This window comes from Drosophila persimilis, unplaced genomic scaffold, assembly GCF_003286085.1.
Source record: "Drosophila persimilis strain 14011-0111.01,24,50 unplaced genomic scaffold, DperRS2 tig00000477-arrow-pilon, whole genome shotgun sequence".
In the NCBI taxonomy this organism is placed as follows: domain Eukaryota; kingdom Metazoa; phylum Arthropoda; class Insecta; order Diptera; family Drosophilidae; genus Drosophila; species Drosophila persimilis.
In genome coordinates this window covers 357967-377251 of record NW_020825313.1, presented here as the reverse complement: position 1 = coordinate 377251, position 19285 = coordinate 357967, and the positions used below count along the sequence as shown (strand labels likewise).

The 19285-nt window shown below is 43.8% G+C and overlaps 1 protein-coding gene across 1 annotated transcript in view; it reads right to left on the bottom strand.

Moving 5' to 3' along the window:
- The window catches only part of LOC6603591 (leucine-rich repeat flightless-interacting protein 2), an 80802-nt gene extending 65971 nt beyond the window's left edge, over window positions 1–14831 (bottom strand). The window contains exon 1 of the mRNA XM_026989976.1: window positions 14745–14831. Within this exon, the coding sequence (XP_026845777.1) occupies window positions 14745–14831 (87 nt within the window). The remainder of the gene's footprint in view (window positions 1–14744) is intronic.
- Between the last annotated feature and the right edge of the window lie 4454 nt (window positions 14832–19285).

Genomic DNA, 19285 nt, shown 5'->3' with positions numbered 1-19285 from the left:
TATTGCAGTCACGACGCACAGATGGCAGAACGGGGCCGTAAATGGGGAATCCAGCCTTTTTCCTGCCTTTCCGGTATTTCGAGCAATTGGAAGACCAGATCAGAGACCGCAAACAGGCGGTGGGCGAATCGTTCAAGGATTTCGTCATCGAGCTCCGGCTGCTCATGCACCCCGCCGGGTATAAAGCCGCCAAGGCGTACCACCTAATCGTGAGAATCCACGAACTACGAAACCTGGCGCAACTCATGATGATCCGATGCCACAGAGTACGAAATTATACAGGAGCGAAACGTCCCAGCGACGCCAATCCCCCTTCGACAACCGCCAAGGAACACACGGCCAGCGGCGCAGCCAGTGAAAAACGAAGGCGGGCCAAATCGGAATCCCGTCCCAAACCCCACTGGAACACCGCAGAACAAGCGAGGAGGCTACCACAAGTAGGCCCTCCAACCCAGGGAGCTACGCATCAAATGATCACCACTCCCATCGCGAACCTGAGCGAAAGCTGGGCATGTTTCTCGCGACTGCGCTAGCCTGCCCATCCTCTTCTTTTGGAAATGCGGTAAGCGCGGAGTACGGATCGTAAATTGTTGCCGCCGACACCCGTCGGGAAACGACTCGCGTCCCCAGCTGACACAGGAACAGCCGGTCACGACGCTTCATCAGACACGCAACTAAAGAACCCGCTACAATTACACGACGGCCGGATTGTGGCGAGAGGGACCATCGGAGGGCAGCGCACCGAAGCCACGATCGACACCGGGGCGTCCCGAAGCTTCAATCAGGACCCACGAACTCGAGACCCCCGCCAACAACGAATCCCCCGACACGAAACGAGATACAAGCACAAGGAACACAGAATCCACTTCCACAACGAGTCATACAAGCTCCAGGCCCACTCCAAGAAACCCAAGACCAAGCAAAGCAACGAAGAAAGCGAGCCGGTCTCCCCAAGGCACCGACGCGATTCCAGCAACGAACGGAAAGGAACCCAGGACGCCACTCTGGAATACAACCCGGCCCACCGGCGTAAACCGCCACGCAGCAGCCAAGCGCTCGAGGTACCACTTCCGACCGACACCATGGCCCAGGACTGCAACGACAGCGCCAGCGACACAATTACGACCTCTACGACAGAGACCGACGAGCTACACCCGCGTTTTCTTAGGCAGGAACCGGGAAAGGCGACCACCTGGAGCCAACACGCCATCGATCGTCACAGGCACCCCTCGCACAGCGCCGGCATGCGACCCAGTACCACGCCTGGAGCCATGTCCGAAACCTTCGTCGCCCAAACTAGCCGTCGGTCCAACACTAGGATCGCCACCGAGACCCACACGGGTACCCCACCCATGGTCAACCCCGCCCGCGGTAGCCACCCACATAAGCGCCCACGTACACTCGCGAAGTCGAGTCAACAAGCGCATTCGACACAACGATCCTCCCTTAGAACCACGACCACACTTGCGACCCAGGAATCGACGAAGCATCCGAAGACGATTCGGACCGAGGAACGACAAATAAAACGGAACACACTATCGTCATGAGGGACAACCGCACCATAAAACAGCGGTACTACCCGAAAAATCAGGCCATGCGGCGGATCATCGACGAACAGGTCGACCAACTAATAGCGGAGGATCTAATCAAACCATCCCGGAGCCCCCACAACGCGCCGATCGTCAAGGTCAGCAAAAAGGACGGTAGATGGCGTATGTGCGTAGACTATTGACAACTCAATGAGCGTTCTACCCCGGCCGCATACCCGCTGCCCAGGATCAACTACATACTGAAAAGATTCCGAAACGCAGCCGGGAAGCCACGGAATTCACGACACCCGGAAGGGGGCTGTACCAATGGAAAGTTATGCCTTTCGGACTACACTCCGCGAGAGCCACGTTTCAACGGAGCCTTGATACCGTTATCGCAGACATGGAACCGTTCGCGTTCGCATATCTCGATGACATCGTCATCGTCGGGAAAGACTTCGGTTGGTACCGCAGATTTGTGCCAAACTTCGCCACCGTAGCGTGGTCCAGCCGATGTCGCTGTTGCTGAAGAAAGGAAAAGCATGGACGTGGGGTCAAGATCAACAAGACGCTTTCGACGAACTGAAAACCATGCTCACCACCGCCCCCGTACTCGCCTGCATAGACTTCAACGTCAAAATTTCCCTGCAGACGGTCCGGCAACCAGAACGTAGTCGCGGACGCGCTATCGAGGCAACCGTTGATAATCCTCTCACGCATCGAGGAGGAAGACAACACAGCAGCCTGGCTCAAACAAAGAATCCAACAGATCCATGATGAGCCCCAGAAATACCCAGACTACGCATACGAAAATGGACCGCGACCTAGTACACGGAGCCGATGACGACGACCACATTCGGTGGAAACTATGCGTGCCTAAGAATGGCCGAGCAACAGTCCTCCGCGAATGGCACGATGAACCAACAGCGGGTCAGCTCAGCGTCCGGAAGACCATGCTGAGGATAACACAGCGATATAACTGCCCAGGACTGCACCGAGACGTGCGACGATACGTGCAGGGCTGCGTGAGCTGTCAGAAATTTAAGGCTACACAAGCCGAAGAACGCTTCGCCACCCTGGGCGCCAATTTCGTCGGACCATTACCAAGGTCCAAGCATGGGAACACCATCCTACTGGTTTTCATCGACACTTTTTCAAAGTGGGTCGAACTGGTGCCACTAAAAAAAGCAACAACAGCGAACTTCGATCGAGCTTTCAGAGAACGAATACTAAGCAGCTTCGGCGTGCCAAAACTATTCGTCTGCGACAACGGAACCCAGTTCACCAGCCGATCATTTAAAATATACCTAGGCACCGCAGGCGTGGAGCTACAGCATACGGCCCCGTAGTGCCCACAAGAAAACCCAACGGACAGGGCCAATCGGTCTATGATCGCCCAGTTCCTCGACGACTACCAGAATTCATGGGACAGAGATGACACTAGCGATCAACTCAAGCGTCTCCGAGACGACCAGATTTAGACTCGCGTTCCTCTGGCAAGGAAGGGAACCCCGGCTCCCCGGCACCCTTTACGACGAAGTCACGCCCGGGACGGGAAGCACGCCAGAGACGGCCACCAACAAAGTGACGAGGCTGAAAGAGGTATTTGCCATCGTACGGAATAACATCCAAAGAGCCAGCCCAGAGCAAGGGAGACACTATAACCTCCGCCGGCGACTATGGCGCCCCGCCGTTGGGTCATTGGTACTACTACGCCAACACTACCTCTCGAACGCTGCCGAGTGCTTCGAGGCAAAGCTAGCCACCAAGTTCGACGGCCCCTACCGGGTCAAAAGTTGTCCGTCGCCGAACATCGCCAAGCTACAACATTGTGAAAGCCGGAAACAGAAAGTCGCGAATATCAAATCAAAACAAGAAAAGGGCACGCGGATGAACCAAACCATGGTGCAACATGGGAGGTAAGAAGGGAAAATAAAAGCTTGCTCCGCAAGTATAGATGATAGATGACTCAAATAGCCCCAGCGCCGACCGTCATCAATCAGTACGCTCCCGCCAGAAGAATAGAAACCACCAGATCCCGACCAACAGCCCAAATCAAAGGTACACTAAAAAGCTACCGCACCCACCACCGCACACGCGATGAACGAGTCTTCGTAACTCTCGCCGGGGAAGAAAGGGGATTGTGTAACGAACCTAAAAGGGTTCGCTACAACGCCTCTCCCAACGTTGAATAATACATATATTATTCGCCATGCGCCTAAATCTAAGAACCACTCTGTACACAGAGCTACAAAGACAGGCGCAGACCCTACGAACCGCCGACTAATCATACACGCAGACTTTCCCCACTCCAGACCAGGCGACCGGTCAGATGACCGAGAAAGCTCACGACAACTGCCAACGCCAAATCTGCCAAGTTGCCAAAACGCGAGTAAACAAAACCAGGTCAACCCACGATCGTTAAAATGGTGAAATGTGAACCCTGCGCGGAATCACACTTTCGGTCTCGCTGACACAGCAATAGCAGGCGTATAAATAGACGCCAGCTGGAACCAGAAGGGGACTTACGAATAAACTCGGTCCCGAGTACCAGCGATGTACCAATCTAAGAATTTAAGAATGTGCTAAAATTATTTATAACGAGGGGGAACGTTGTGAGTTGCTGCGTACACCGCAACTCTACATTTATACCCGATACTTAGTCAGTATGGCTCTCCTCCGGCAGACGCCGCTCATATTGAACGACACGACAAAGAGTGCGTGCGAGAGAGACAGAAAATCAGTCTGAGCGTGAAGTCGGGCGCTGCGTAGCCACTGCAAATTGATTTCTTGCTTTTGGCTATAAAAATTATCCGATCTGATCCAGATTCCGCAACCGGATATATATGGTCATTCTCTATGATTGTGCGTTTTTAGTTTTCTCGAATCTGCAAGATTGTGGATGCAACAGATTTTCGTCCTTTGTGGAGGCGGCAGGGGAAGGGGCGAAATTTTGAGATATACGTTTTATAGTAAAATCTAACAAAAGTGCGGATACCAAATTTGGTTACTCTAGCCTTAATAGTCGCTGAGATTTGTGGACGCCCCAGATTTTCGACCGTTTCGGGGCGGAAGGGGTTGTGGCGAAACTTTGACACAAAACGGTCAAGGTCCGATATCACAGGAGTGTGGATACCAAATTTGGTTGCTCTGGCTCTTATAGGTTCTGAGATCCTTGAACTCATATTTTGCAATTGGCAAACCTGACCATGAAACCTGTGTGTTAGAGAGAGACAGAGCGAGAAAGAATGAAATTGTTTTCTTTATTCTGGCTATAATAATTATACGATCTGGTTGAGATTTTACACTCTAGAACATATAGTCATCCTCTACGATTCTGCGTTTTTGGTTTTATCGTATCTTTAAAAATGTGGATGGCACAGATTATCGTCCTTTGTGGGGGCGGAAGTGGGCGGGGCGAAGTTTTGAAATATTTTTGTAGCAGTGACATATCTCAGAAGTCTGGATCCAAAACATCGTTGCTCTAGCTCTTATAGTCTTTGAGCACTAGGCGCTGAAGGGGACGGACAGACGGACGGACGGACAGACGGACAGACAGACAGACAGACAGACAGACATGGCACAATCGACTCGGCTATTGATGCTGATCAAGAATATATATACTTTATGGGGTCGGAAACGATTCCTTCTGGACGTTACACACATCCACTTTTACCACAAATCTAATATACCCCAATACTCATTTTGAGTATCGGGTATAATAATGTATCCAATTATCTAAATAATATCAACCGCGTAAGTCTTTTCAAAGAGCCGAGGCACCGACGCTACCCCACCCCACTTCCACATACACCATTCGACACACAGCACTGCAATGCTCGCCCCAGCCCCGATCCATCCTCTATACGATAGACCAACCATGACGCCTCCCTCAAAGTTCAATCCGTTTCTACAAATTACTTGTGAACTGATCCCTGGACGTGACTGAGTTTACCTTAGCCTGCAATAGGTCCATAGCACTAGTCTACTCAACATCGGTAAGCAGGGACAAAACCGCCGTACTCGTACGGTATCCATGCTTATCTTATGTCTCATTACAATAGGATGACCTGTCAGAAGTGATGCTGAAAATTGAGGAAAAGCGCCTTCTGGTAGCTTCCTGCTATATGGCATACGGCAGACCCGCACCATCCGACGAACTCAGGATGCTGGTGATAGCAGCCGTCACCAAAACCCACCAACTCATCATTGGTACGGACGCCAATGACATTCAAAACGTGTGGGGAAGCCCCGACATCAATGACAGTGAGTCACTCTTAGACTTTTATTATCAACTTATTTAGACATAGCAAACGTTGGGGAAGAGCACACCTCCGTAGGTCACACCTCATCCAACGTGCTAGATCTCGGTTTCTGGCTGGAGCGTCTTCGAAAGACCATCCCTTTCAGATAAGTACATTCAGTTTAAATGTGAATTCAACCATTGTTCGAAGATAGCAGTCTATAGAAACCCCCGGAATACCAACTGCGAGTCCAGGCTCAGTGAAAACCGCGGAAGACATAGAGAAGTCCCTAGAGACCCTATCCAACGAGTTACTGGACGCCTGCCACGCATAGTGCAAAACCCTCGAGAACAAAGATGAGGTCCAAGCCACTCTGATGGAATCTGATCCATTTCTCCATAGGAACTACCTCACGGAATTTTTCAAGACCGCCAAAACAAGCGAACAAAGAGATCGTCAATGAGGAATACAAAATCATTCTACAAAAAGGAAATATGTAAGGCACAACGGAACTCGTGGAGGGTCTTCTGCTCCAACATCGAGAAAGTACCTGAAAGCACAGGACTCCGGAAGATGCTTTCAAAGCAGGCCATCATACAGAGTCAATTAAAGCTAGATGACGAACAGTGGACAGATCGCAGTGATAAAGCCCTTACAGCACTAATGCACCGAAGTCACTGATGCATCACAACCTAGCAACCGAGGAACAACACCCTCCAATAGATCTGTTAACCACTAAGAGAATCCACTGGGAAATAGACTCCTTTGCGGGAACAAAAGCACCAGGACTAGACGGGGTATTCCCAGCATGACGCAAGAGACGAAAAATGTTTGAGAAGGTTTTAACTCCGCACTTGCAACATCTCTGCAAGTCACTTATATCTCCAACTCAGCATGGTTAGAGTTTACCTCTTTTATTATTAAAGGCTTTCAAGGTAACTTACAGACGGATGTTATTTACACCGACTTCAGTAAAGCATTCGACTCTGTAAACCATTCCCTTCTAGCACATAAACTTGACCTTTTAGGGTTTCCGCCCAACCTCCTGAGATGGATTTCTAGCTATCTTTGTTCCAGGTCTCAAAGAGTCCTCTTCAAAAACTCCCTCTCTTCACCAGTAAAGGTTTCTTCGGGAGTACCACAGGGCAGTCGTCTAGGCCCCTTACTCTTCACAGTCTTTATTAATGACTTGCCTTCGGTATTCACATACTCTCGAGTACTTATGTATGGGGATGATGTTAAACTCTGTGGCCAGTATAAGGAAATTTCATTTCATTCTCGCTTGCAATCCGATCTCAATAACTTCCAGTCATGGTGTTGCGCAAACTTGTTACACCTTAATGCCTCGAAGTGCAAAGTTATGCCATTTCATCGTTCTAGCCCTTGGATGGCTCCATATACCATATGTGGTGGTTCTCTTGAGAGAATTACCCTGGTGGATGATCTTGGTGTTATATTAGACGACAAGCTGAAGTTTTCTGAACACATTTCTACCATGGTAAATAAGGCAATGGGCGTGCTTGCGTTTACAAAGAGCTGTTCAAAGGAATTTGACGACCCCTATACAACAAAGACTCTCTATACCTCGCTAGTTCGTCCGAACTTAGAATACGGCTCCTGTGTATGGTGCCCTCAGTACAAAGTACACCAGGACCGTATAGAATCAATACAGAAAAACTTTTTACTCTTTGCTCTGAGGGGCCTTAACTGGGATGCGGGTGTCATACTCCCATCTTACTCTAGTAGACTACTATAAGTAGACCTCCCATGCTTAGTTAACCGTAGGAAAATGCTTGGTATGATTTTTGTGCACAACTTGATCAGGGGTGACATAGACAGTCACGATTCCTATTAGACTGACTAGATCGTAGATTGTAGATCGAATTATTTCTTACATGAACCGTTCAGGGTCTTATGCTCGGATAATTCCCTCTTACATATTATATCCACCACTTATTCTCTTCCTCTTGTTAAATTACTAATCCTCACACCCCTTATAGTAATTAGTAATTGTAGTGGCATTTGATTGCATGCTTAGTTTTTTAGTAAGTTTAGTGCTAATTTTCCTCGAATGTTAGTCTAACAGCTATCTTTCTTGCATGTTCGCGTTCGGTTCGCCTCTTGAGAGATGCAGTCATTGCATGTCAACGTCAATGAACGAGGGGGAACGTTGTGAGTTGCTGCGGACACCGCAACTCTACAGGTATACCCGATACTAAGTCAGTATGGCTCTCCTCCAGCAGACGCCGCTAATATTAAACGACACGACAAAGAGTGCGTGCGAGAGAGAAAGAAAATCAGTCTGAGCGTGACGTCGGGCGCTGCGTAGCCACTGCAAATTGATTTCTTGCTTTTGGTTACAAAAATGATTCGATCTGATCCAGATTCAGCAATCTGATAGATATGGTCATTATCTATGATTCTGCGTTTTTAGTTTTCTCGAATCTGCAATATTGTGGATGCAACAGATTTTCGTCCTTTGTTGGGGCGGAAGGGGGCGGGGCGAAGTTTTGAAATATTTTTGTAGCAGTGACATATCTCAGAAGTCTGGATCCAAAACATCGTTGCTCTAGCTCTTATAGTCTTTGAGCACTAGGCGCTGAAGGGGACGGACAGACGGATAGACGGACGGACGGACAGACAGACATGGCTCAATCGACTCGGCTATTGATGCTGATCAAGAATATATATACTTTATGGGGTCGGAAACGATTCCTTCTGGACGTTACACACATCCACTTTCACCACAAATCTAATATACCCCAATACTCATTTTGAGTATCGGGTATAAAAAGATTATTACCCTATTTCTTAGGGTCTTTCTTTTGTAAACTAAATCTTTTGTATCTAAATCTCTCGTACTCAGCTTAGCAGGGGTCCCGAGCAGCTCTAACGCTCTCCGGCTATCCTACTCTCTCGCTCGCGTCTAAGCTATAATATAATATAAAATTCAATTAACTTCGTATAATTTTCTTCGTAGCAGTAGAGTAACGGTAGTGTACAGTAGGTAAATCGTAAATACAAATTAAATTTTAGTTTTTATGAAATACAAATAAAAGATGTCTAAAAGCTTAACAATACATTGTTAACGTTGAACTTTGTTGTCCATGCATATTTGCCCAAGGAAAATAATCAATCTTTTTTCCCCTGATATAAATTTTCTATAGGTAAATTATATTAATATATAATATCAGACTCACTTCTAGCTTTTGCTTAAACCGGTTGTGTTTTTTCTTGCTCCTGCGTTCTCCGCCCTTTGCTTAAATATCATACAACATTGCTGTAACTTTGTTATGATATATCATCGAATCTCTTTAATTTGATTATACTTTGTGAGTGTTTCGTTTATAAACAAGTGTTTAATACAAATACAATATCGCAACGTAACGCATCGGACTCGTGCAGGCAATTTGTTATTGTTTTTTACCCAGTCTGCTTTTCGTTATCGTTTCTTCGGTGTGCACTGTTCTTGCGCATCTTGTGCATCGCCCACACTCTCTCGAAAGCATAAGCTGGCCTGCTGCTCGCATTGTTGCTCGCACTCTCTCTGGATTGCCTATACTCTCCCTCTTTGTGGACTATTCCTTTGTGTCTCTGCTTTCGTGAGCTTACTGCTCGTTTTCTGCACTTCGTTGGATCATCTCTGAATTATTGCAGCTGCTGCTGATTGTCGGGCTCGCTCTGCTGTCTGCTCTCCCATTTTGAATGCGCTCTCCCTCTGTACTTTTTTTATTCGTGCACAGTGATTCTACTGCTGTCAATAATGGCAATTGTTTGCAGTGCAAAGATTTGTGAATTCGGTGGAGTAATCATTGGTGATTCATTCCTTAGCCGCTGGCTGTGCCACAATTTTGCCCACATAAAATGTGCTGGTGGCGGAACGATGGCCGGCTAAACGATCTGATCTCGAAACGTATGGGCCTGTCTTGGTCATGTCTGGCTTGTCGGGAGATTGAGGCCGAAATGCGCACATTCATGAGACAGACTCAAACTGGGTTTCTGGATGTCCGGAAACAATTCGTGGCTCTCAACGAGAAATTCCTAGCCCTTGAATCGCAGTTTCTTGGGCTCAAACTCTTGAGCGAATCGCCTAGACGGAAAATTTCGCATTATGATGCCAATCTCTTGCAACCTAATCCGATTGGTACGCCTGGTAAGCATTTGTTACTCCGTGTGGTCATGCCTCGCCGATTCTGTAAATCCGCCAACGGCGGCTCCGGTGTTCTTTACACCGAGCACATTGCTTCCTTCTAGCAACCAAGTTCCCGTCAGCATCAACCAATACCTGCAGTTTCTACTGTCATCACTCACCACGTGAGTGCTCCTAGTGCGGGTGTGTTGGTTGCTGGTGATGTCTTGCCAATTCCTGCTCCAGCCGTTGCTGCCAATTCTTCTGCCCCAGGACCGAGATCTCTTTTAGAAGTAGCTCCACCATCACGATCTCGCTTGGGACTTCAACTTAGATCAGTGGTCCCTCGGAAAGCAATATTTGTTTCGCGTCTTATTCCGGAGGCTACAACGGAGGACGTTAAACAACATCTTTCCTCTAAACTTAACGCTTCGCCTGATGATATAGTTGTGACTAAATTTACATTTAAACATAAGCGCAACATATCATCCTTTAAAATTATTCTCCCTGATTCTATACTATCCAAATCTCTTGAGCCGTTAATATGGTCTGAGCATACAATTATGCATGAGTTCCTTCACAAAGATTCGAGCTCGAGTCCCAGAATTACCGAGCCTGCTGCTCCACAAAACTGATGTACCATTTTTCTATTCACTATCAGAACGTTCGCAGTTTGTTCGGCAAATTGCGTCAAATTCATATAAATAGTGCGTCTTTTGATTTCGATGCCATCGCTTTTACCGAAATCTGGCTTAATTTCACTATCAATGATCATAAAATTTTCATTGACAATTACAATATTTATGGAATGGACTACACATCTTTTGCAGGTGGGGTTTTGATTGCAGTCAAATCTGATTTTTCATCTGAGTTATTCCCATTGAATAACATCCATGGCATTGAATTTGTTGCAGTCAAAGTTCGTGTTGGCTCGGTATTTTTCTATTTAACCTGCTCTTACATTCCTCCCAGGTCTAATGCGGAGGTTTACTTATGCCACCCCTCCGAAATTAATACTGTCGTATCTGCATTAAGGTGCAATGATCGAATTATTGTCATGGGGGACTTTAACCTCCCATTTCTTTCTTGTTTGCCTTGCGATGACGCAAACCTATTTTTTCCCAATTGCCACAATGAGCTAACGGATATTTCCCTTGTCCAAATTAATGCCGTTAAAAAAATTAGGGACAGACTTCTTGACCTCATGTTTGTTAACGATGCTTCTCTTACTACGGTATCAAAAGCAAACCCAATATCACTCCCTGAAGATCCTTACCATGGCTCCTTGTCACATAAAATGTTTTCGCAAAACAAACTTTATCGATTTAGATCTACATCTCTCGCGTGTTGATTGGTCGTTTCTTTATTCATTACCGAACATAGATGCAACTGTTAACTCGTTGTATAGCTCTATTTACTCCGCCCTTAATAAATTTGTTCCAGATATCACTACCCGTATCGTCCAAGCCTCCCTGGTTCTCCAAGTATTTGTCATACTTAAAAAACAATAAATCCAGACTCTATAAAAAGTACCAGAGGTCGGGCTCCACGTCGCCCTTAGCTCTATACTCCTCCGCTCGCTCTCTGTTCCTTGCCGTTAATAGTCAGTGTTCACAATGTAGTAGTAACTTTCGTAGTTATCCTGAAAGATTATATTCGTTCGTTAACTCTAAGCGTAAGTCAAACGCTTTTCCTCCGTCCCTTCATTACCAGAACAAAACAGAAGCTTCTGCTGTTGGTATTGCAAATTTATTCGCTACCTTTTTCCAAACAACGCACTCGTCTCATATTTACAACGCATCCACTCTGTATCCGTACCAGCTACCTCAAGCTAACAGCATTTTTCTGCCCATCTTCGAGGAAAGCGTTGTTCTGGAAGGTTTGTCATCTATGGACATATCGTTTTCTGCGGGTCCAGATAAGGTACCAAGTTGCATTTTAAAACACTGTGCCCAGTCCCTTTGCAAAACCTTTGACCCTTATCTTCAACCTCTCCTAGGAACAGTCTTGTCTCCCAGTAATTTGGAATGAGTCCTACATCATTCCGCTTCACAAAAAAGGTTCAAGATCAAATATTGAAAACTATCGTGGTATCGCAAAGCTTTCCGCCATCCCGAAGCTTCTTGAGTTCCTGGTCACCCGGCAACTGCAACATCTTTGTTGCAGCTTGATGTCTCCGTCGCAACACGGTTTTTTCAGACATCGTTCAACATCGACTAACCTTCTTGAGTTTTCTAACCTAATCCACAGTATTTTCAAAATGGATGTAGTTTTTACGGACTTCAGCAAGGCATTCGATTCTGTGAACCATGCTCTGCTTATTCACAAGCTCGCTTTATTAGGGTTCCCAACGAATCTTCTAGATTGGATTTTGTCCTATCTCTCTAACCGTACTCAACGTGTTTTGTTTTCTAACGTGTTGTCAAATACTGTTAATGTTACTTCAGGTGTGCCACAGGGAAGTCATCTGGGCCCGCTTCTGTTTATTTTATTTGTGAATGACCTTCCTCAAATTATAACATACTCTACTACACTAATGTATTCTGATGATGTCAAAATCTGTCTTTCTTACTCTGATTGGTATTTGCACACACGCCTTCAACTTGATCTAAGTGAACTACTATTGTGGTGTTCAACTAATCTTCTTTTTCTGAACCTTTCCAAATGCAAACTTATGACATTTTACCGTCGTGCTCCACATTTTGTCTCATATGTTCTAGGAAATCATGTCCTTGAGCGAATTTCGAGTTCAAATGACCTCGGAGTCCTTTTTGATCATAAGATGTGTTTTAACAGCCATATAGCTGCAACTGTAAATAAAGCTAAGGGTGTTTTAGCGTTCATAAAGCGTTGGTCCAAGGAGTTTGACGACCCGTCCGTTACGAAACAACTGTATATCTCGTTAGTACGTCCTAATTGGAGTATTGTTCTTGTGTTCTTGTGTAGAGCCCACAGTATAAAGAGCAGCAGGCTGTTATTGAATCCGTGCAAAAGCAATTTTTAATTTTTGCCCTTCGGAACTTTAACTGGGACTCGGGTAGAATCTTGCCACCCTACCGGTCTAGGCTAAATCTTATTGACCTGCCGTCGTTGCACCATCGCAGAATATGCAATGGCGTAATGTTCGTGCACAAGCTCCTTCTCGGGACTGTTGACTCCCAAACTCTCTTGGGTCAGATTGACTTGGCCGTTCCATCTAGACCTACCCGTACTTTTAGGCCTATCCGTCTACCCATATGTTGGTCTAATTATGCTGATCATGAACCTTTTAGGGTTTTATGCTATAATTATAACTCCCTCTGCCAAACCCTATCCCCTGAACTGTCTCTTAAACTAATTGCATGCAATTTTTAGAATCACTTAAATTTAGCTAACTTTTAACTTCTCTTTTTCCGCCTTTAGTAACTAAGTACCATTATTAACAGATAATTTTTTAACATTAAGAAAATAAAAATGTATAATTAATTTCACAATATATAATATTTGTATATTTAATTTGTAATTGGGTTTTAAAAAAATATAAAACATATACACCTTACATTAGAGACCAAAACAAGACTCATACATGACGTAGTTTACTTATTATTCGACCTTAAAGACGCAGAATGTGCATACAAATTGAGTAAATTGCTGATCATTGAAAAAATTCAACTTTTAATGCTCATACCAATCTCCTAAACTAAAAATCCAATTCTCTTAGTTTCCATTTTTGAAAGCCTTGTATGTATAGATGCATCTGGAGCTGGATGAATGGTCGTCAATAATGAAAAAATGGACAAGGACATGAACAATGATATTTTGAGTGACGACTCCACTTCAGTTACCTCACGTAGGTACCATTGAGCCTGTTTGGGATATTTTGGAAAAAATGATATGGAGTTGGAAATGTTTCCGTTTTTTCTTTAGTTCATTTTTATAAGGATAACAAAGTAGAACATTTTACTTTTTTTGGGAACAGATAGTAGAAATTCTTTGATATAAAATTATGTTAATGGCCATTTCCGCGTGTCGCGAACGTACCTTCGTACAAAACAAAAATGTTCTCCATGGAACGGAACAGAATAATTTTATTTATTTATTTATTTTAAAAGATGATTAACGTAGTTTTCGATCATTTATTTAATCAATAAATTATCTCTAAGGGTGTTTTTTAAATTTAATTAAGTACCGAATTAAGTATGAATCACTTAATTTGTTGGCCTCGGTAGACATTTTCACGGAAATGCCCATATGTATACCAGAGCCCTGTATGAAAGGGCAACCTTACACAGTGTAAACAAAAACCGAATGTGCACAACCTAAGGCACACGAACTGCATAGTATGTTTAGAGTCATTTTAACGAAATGCGTAAAAAACTTGCGGATATTAATCCCTACTGCTCGGATTCGGTTTTTAATGATTCGGTGATTCGAATCTGACTGAAGGAAGGATTTGTAATGATCGAACGCATCGAAGAGGCATGAGTATAGCTTTGATTTTATGAATACTGTGGATACAAGGCTCAAATGTATACAACTTGATTGTTTTTTGAATAGATTTGTTAAAATACCAAGTCCTATGCATACATCATTAATATTTTATCTACATAGCTGCTTTCTTTTGCACATTTTAAAATTCCTTTTATATATAAAATAGACGTGCGAAAAGAGTTATATAAATTAAAATATAGATATATGCATGTTTCAAGATGATTTCAAAGTTAAAATCTTTGATTATATGAAGTATATTTCACTTTTATGTATCAAATTAAAAAAATATCTAAATTTTACATAAACTATAAATTAATTATGTATGAAGACATGTGGGAATTGGTTTTATAAGCGTGAATCAGGAATACGTACCTCTTTTGTGATTTGATCTAGCGCGTTGTCCTCTGCATTCACTCGTGTATTGTTTCGTCGTCGACCTGTGGCGCTTGTGCTTTCCATTTCATTAAAATTGGAGTGTTGTATTGTGTTAACCAAGCCACAGGTAAAAATTCAATTAACTTTGTATATTGATATTCCAATTTTCTTCGTAGCGGAAAGCACCGGTAGTACAGTATGTGAATCGGAAATGCAAATTAAATGTTAATTGTGATTTTATTTTAAGTTTTATGCAGCAGCTCCCACTTAATTAGCAATGAGGCCAAACAACGCGAGGAAAATAATATCAACCAAAAATGAAGCCGAAATCATATCTACATACATACATACATACGTATGTACATACGTCTGATTCTAGTTTAATTTTTAAGACGACAGCGCACGTACCAGCACACTTTAGTAATCACTGTGCAAGTTTTGGCGATTTCGTGACCATTGGAGGTATTCTGAGATTAAATATTGAGCAGGTCCAATGAACTATATCTAAATTGAAATCCTTGTCCAACAAAAATGACCATATTTCTACATTACTATAGGCTCATTAAAAGTGGTAAATGCTAAGTGCGCAAATAATTGTGTTCGCCTTATTTTAGATATTTTTTCACTTAAAAATTGTACAAAATAATGCATTAAAATTACGCTTATAAGTACAGAAAAACAAAAGCTCTTAAAACAGAACTAAACATTTGGAGGTTGTTTAAACATGAACATATTATCGTCGAAACCATGACACTTTCGGACCATTGCAGAATGTTCAAACATAAACATATTATTGTACACATTCACTCATGTATCCAAAAAATTGATCTCTAAAGAAATCACATAACCTAAAAAAAGATCTGTAACCCATTAAAAGATACTAAAACAAAACACAAATGTCTAGACTTTTCTTTTAAGGTCTTAACAGAGGATTGAACATACTCATAATCAGCACCTTAACCCGAAGTCAGGAAACCGGCCCTAAGTCTGACTGGTGACTCATGCTGCCACATGCATAGGACGCTCCTAGGACTCAGAGACTATATAAGCTAGAGCAACCAATTTTGGTATCCACACTCCTGTGATATCGCACCTGCACGAGTTCATTTCAAAATTCCCCACAAAGGACGAAAATCTGTTGCATCCACAATAATGAATATACGAGAAAACTAAAAACGCACAATCATAGAGAATGACCATATCTATTAGATTGGATAGATAGATGGATAGAGTGATCCGATCTGGATCAGATCGGATAATTTGCATGGCCAAAAGGAACAAATCAATGTACAGTTGCTACGCAGCGCCCAACGACACGCTCAGACTGATTTTCTGTCTCTCTCACACGCACTCTTTGTCGTGTCGTATTAGCGGCGTCTGCCGGAGGAGTGCCATACTGACTAAGTATCGGCTATAACTGAAGAGTTGCGGTCGCCGCAGAAACGCAGAAAACGTGTCTGAACGTGTCGTCACGATTTTGTTTTCTCGTATCATTGAAATTGTGAATGCCACAGATTTTCGCCCTTTATGTGGCCGGAAGTGAGCGGGGCGAAGTTTCGAAATATACTTGTAACTGTGTAATACAAGACAGACGGACGGACGGACAGACAGACATTGCTCAATCGACACAGCTATTGATGCTGATCAAGAATAAATATAATATATGTTTATAAAATGTTCGTTCTCTTTCGTAGTGACCAAACGTGTTTTTGTTTTGCGCTCCGCTTCTTTTCCTTTTTTTTTTCAATTACAGCCGGTGCTTTTCCAAATAAACCTTTAGTAAAAACCAAAATTAACCTACAATACAAAACCTGTTCTTTAACGCGAGTGGATGCCTATTGTTTTAATAAAAACTTAATTTTGATATTAATTCTGTTCGTTGGTTATTGATGTGTTGCTTTCCGTAAGTACGCTCACGCTAAGTTAAGCCCGTTCTTATCCCGTAGCCTCTTCTTTAGCTATTACTCTCTCCCTATTATCCAAACCCAAACAACTGTTCTTTCTCTCTCGCTGTTTAAACTTTCTGAGAAATAGCGCTAATTTTGCTTTGAGCGTTGTCTGGCACATTGGACTGATACCAATTTGTTTAGAAATTTTTGTTGCAAATTTTTAAATAAATAAATAATTAAAATGGAATTCACTGTGGTCTGCGCCAAAAATACTTGTAAGATGCTGATCACCAACGATCAGGCGACGGAGTAGTGCACGCAAAATGCGCTGGATCTGGCCTCGTGAGTGATGATATAGCCAAACGTAATGGGTTGCATTACAGTTGCGAGGCATGCAGTACGGTGGAGAATGATATGGTGGCTTTTATGAGGCAGACGCGGAGTGGCTTTAAGGAGCTGACCGTTGGTTTTAAAAACAAATACGATCGGCTACTAGCAATGGAGGCTCAGATAGCGGTTTGAAGCTGCTGAATGAGTCTCCGAGGCGCAAAAGGGTCACTCCGCGCGATCTGCAAGTGCCAACAGCTCGTTGCCGGAAAACTGACTCCGACCACTCAAAATGTACAGCAACTGATTTCTTTTGCCATAGCAAGGGCAACGACAGCTGCTGGCGATGCAGATTCGGTAGCCGAATTCATCGCTTCGGAGAATGTCTGTAGCGTCCGTGTCCGCTGTTTTCGCAAGCTCACTAGTTGTCACGTCATTGCCACCACAGGTACCAAAACGACAAGTTTTTGTCTCACGGCTGGCCCCTGACCTCACATCTAATGATGTAACTACTTTTATACAAAGCAAAATAAAAGCCGTCGGTTTAAAGGTGGAAAAGTTTAATTTATCTTATGCCAGAGAGATAGCTTCATTTAAGATATGTGTCTCCCCAACTCATTTTGGTGGGCACTCAGAGCATTTGGTGGGGAAGGAGTTCAAGGCTAAGAAGAAGAATAGGCCCCCCATGACTCTTACAAATCATCCCAGTGTGCCATCGTCCCCTCATCTTCCCGCCCTGCTTTAAACCTTCCAAAAAACTAACTTCTCTTTTAGTAACATATCAGAATGTTAAAGGCTTACGTAATAAGCTCAGCATTCTTTTCCGGGATAGTTTTGCATGTTCTTCCCACGTTATTGTTTTTACCGAAACCTGGCTAAAGCCAGACATTATTAGTTTCGAGGTTTTGGCAGGTCGGTACACAACTTTTAGAAAAGACCGTTCGTCTTGACGTGCAGGAGGGGTTCTGATTGCAGTGAACTCTAGCTTCACGTCGGAACACTTCACAATCCAAGTTCAACAGGAACTTGAATTCCTGTGTGTAAAACTGATTCTTCCCGCTTTCGCAGTTTCGCAGAAGTTGGTTCTCCTACTTCTCACTCTAGCTATGTAATAGCTCGGTCAAAATGTTCAGTTCTTAATGTACAATGCTATAAGAACGACCTGTCTCGATGCAAGATGCGTTTTTCTCAGGACCCTAAAAAGTTTTACTGTTTCGTAAACAGTAAGCGTAGAACGTCCGCACACCCGTCCTCGCTATCATTTTTTAATACGTCGGCAAACAATGATCGGATGCCGATCTTTTTGCCCAATTTTTCCCAACGACCTATTCTGAGGAAAGCTACTTTGGTCAACCGTACCCATACGATTTACCGAGGTCGAACGGAATTTTCAGTCCCTTGTTAAATGAATGTTTTTTACTTCATGATCTTCGACTAGTTAAGTCGGTGTTTTCACCGGGTCCAGACGGGGTTCCAGGTTGTGTACTCAGGTACTGCGCCGATGCAATGTGTGGACCCTTGCTTAAACTATTTACCCTGTCCATTGATTCTTCTTGCTCCCCCCCCGATCTGGAAGTAATCGTTTATAATTCCTATCCATAAAAAAGGAGTCTGATGCAAAAAATTAAAGAGGTATACCAAAGCTATCCGCTTTTCCCAAAATTTTTTAAAAGATTTTAACTCCGCACTTGCAACATCTCTGCAAGTCACTTATATCTCCACCTCAATATGGATTTATAAGGCGGCGATCAACCACTTGTTAGTCCTCTTCAAAAACTCCGTCTCTTCACCAGTCAAGTATTATTCGGCCCCTTACTCTTTAAACTCTTTATTAATGACCTGCCTTCGGTATTCACATACTTTCGAGTACTTATGTATGCGGATGATGTTAAACTCTGTTTCCAGTATAAGGAAATTTCATTCTCGCTTGCAATCCGATCTCAATAACTTCCAGTCATGGTGTTGCGCAAACTTGTTACACCTTAATGCCTCGAAGTGCAAAGTTATGCCATTTCATCGTTCTAGCCCTTGGATGGCTCCATATACCATATGTGGTGGTTCTCTTGAGAGAATTACCCTGGTGGATGATCTTGGTGTTATATTAGACGACAAGCTGAAGTTTTCTGAACACATTTCTACCATGGTAAATAAGGCAATGGGCGTGCTTGCGTTTACAAAGAGCTGTTCAAAGGAATTTGACGACCCCTATACAACAAAGACTCTCTATACCTCGCTAGTTCGTCCGATCCTAGAATACGGCTCCAGTGTATGGTGACCTCAGTACAAAGTACATCAGGACCGTATAGAATCAGTACAGAAAAA